Genomic DNA, 2,427 nt, shown 5'->3' on the forward strand with positions numbered 1-2,427 from the left:
AAGAACTGGTCCTATTTCTACAGAAACTTCCAAAAACTGAGGAGGAAAGATTACTCCCTAACTCATTCTATGAGTTCAGCATCATACTGATACTGAAACCTGGCAGAGACACACACATACAAAAGAAATCTTCAGGTCAATATCCTTGGTGAACATAGATGCAAAAAATTCTCCACAAAATACTAGCAGACTAAATCCAGCAGCACATCAGCAAATCCATCATGATCAAGTAGGCTTTATCCTTGGGGTACAAGGTTGGTTTGACATATGCAAATAATAAATGTGATTCCTCACATAAACAGAACTGTAAACAAAAACCACATAATCTTCTCAATAGATGCAGAGAAAGTTTTGATAAAATTCAACGTCCATTCATGTTGAAAACTCTCAACAAACTAGGCATTGATGGAACATACTTCAAAATAATAAGAACTATCTTTGACAAACCCACAGCCAATATCACAATGAATGAGAAAAAGCTGGAAGCATTCCCCTTGAAAACTGAAACAAAACAGGAATACCTTCTGCACCACTCCTATTTACTACAGTACTGGAAGTCCTACCCAGAGCAATCAGGCAAGAGAAAGAAATACAAGACATTCGAATATGAATACAGGAAGTCAAACTATCCCTGTTTGCATATGATATGATTCTACACCTAGAAAACCCCATAGTCTCTTCCCAAAATCTCCTTGATCTGATAAAATCTTCAGCAAAGCTTCAGGATACAAAATCAATGTACAGAAATCAGGGGCATTTCTACACACCAACATCCAAGCTGAGAGCTAAATCAAAAACATAATTCTGTTCACAATTGCTACAAAAAGAATAAAATACCTAGGAATGTAGCTAATCAAGGAAGTGAAAGATCTCTACAACAAAGATTACAAAATAGTGCTGAGAGAAATCAGAGATGATGCAAATAAATTGAAAGACCTTCCACGCTCATGGATAGGAAGAATCAATATTGTTAAAATGGCCATACTACCCAAAGTATTTTACAAATCCAATGTTATTCCTACCAAACTACCAACAATATTCTTTACAGAATTAGAAAAAAATATTTTAAAATTCACATGGAACCAAGAAAGAGCTCTTATAGCCAAGGCAATTCTAAGCAAAAAGAACAAAGGTAAAGGCACCACATCACCCAACTTCAAACTGCATACAATGCTATGGTAACCAAAACAACATGGTACTGGTATAAAAACAGACACATAGACAAGGGGACAGAATGAAAACCCGGAAATAAAACCACACATCTACAATCATCTGATTTTTTTTTTTTTTTTCAGGATTTGGTATGTTTTATTAGAGCAAATTTTTAAAAAAAGGTGGCTTTTATTTACAGAATTTAATATGTGTGGGGACTGTCCAACCCATGTGGACTCAAGTAAGGATAACCATTAAGCTGGCTAATGTATTTTCTTATTTTCAGTTTACATACAAATTTTTTTTTGTTTGCTTCACATTCATAAAACCCCCAATATTGTAAATGACAAATAACCCCTCCTATCCCTTAATTAAATATACAAACAGCTTGAAAACATACAATTTAAATTGGTTTAATCTTGAAGTGTAATCCAATAAGACTGAAAACTAAACATTTCAAGTCTTGTACCAAATAGTAAAATACTCGAAGACCTTCAGGATCCTTTGACTGATTTACGTCAATAAGAGAACCTATTTTTGATGTGGTAAATGATATGTGCTCATCTCCAATTACAATTTCAAGCTCCTGTCGGCCAACCCTATCAGGGGGAGGCCACAAAGCATCATCTTCTTTTGTAATTTCACTGTCATCAATAATTCTCTTCAGTTCTTCCATTACACTCTTGTGCACATAAGCCTCTTTTCTGATCATGACATCATTTTTGTAATTGCTGTTGTTCGCATATCTAAGCTTTCCGTCCGGCCGAAATTCGAACTCCAGAAACTCGTGCCCAAACTTGCCCTTGTGCCCTACGTAGTAGCGCAGGTAGAAATCGCTAGCCATAGCCATTTTTATCCCCGGGAAGCCCGCCGAAAACCCCCAATCATCTGATTTTTGATGTAGTCAACCAAAACAAGCAAAGGGGAAAGGACTCCCTATTCAATAAATGGTGCTGAAATAACTGGCTAGCTATATGCAGAAGATTGAGGCTGGACCCCTTCCTTACACTAGATACAAAAATCAACTCAAGCTTGATTAGCATTCATAGTGACTCTGCTTCTTTTATTGAATTCTGACTGATAAAATTATCAACACTGGATGTGGTTCCAGGGAAATAGAACCTTAAGGATAGGAACCTATGGTTGATTTTATATTAAAATGTTTATATTGATATAATTGTACACTTACATGCAATTGTAAGAAACAATACAGAAGGGTCCCTTTACCCAGTTTCTCCGTGTGGTAATACCTTGCAAAACTACAGTTCAAATGTT

The 2,427-nt window shown here is 35.9% G+C and overlaps 1 protein-coding gene across 1 annotated transcript; it reads right to left on the bottom strand.

Moving 5' to 3' along the window:
- Positions 1 to 1,549: 1,549 nt before the first annotated feature.
- LOC103224623 (protein mago nashi homolog 2) lies at positions 1,550 to 2,028 on the bottom strand. The gene has a single exon (XM_007978304.3). The coding sequence runs from the start codon at positions 2,000 to 2,002 to the stop codon at positions 1,556 to 1,558; it is 447 nt and encodes a 148-aa protein (XP_007976495.1). The 5' UTR covers positions 2,003 to 2,028; the 3' UTR covers positions 1,550 to 1,555.
- Positions 2,029 to 2,427: the final 399 nt, after the last annotated feature.

The sequence above is a fragment of the Chlorocebus sabaeus genome, chromosome 20 (genome assembly GCF_047675955.1).
Source record: "Chlorocebus sabaeus isolate Y175 chromosome 20, mChlSab1.0.hap1, whole genome shotgun sequence".
Classification (NCBI taxonomy): domain Eukaryota; kingdom Metazoa; phylum Chordata; class Mammalia; order Primates; family Cercopithecidae; genus Chlorocebus; species Chlorocebus sabaeus.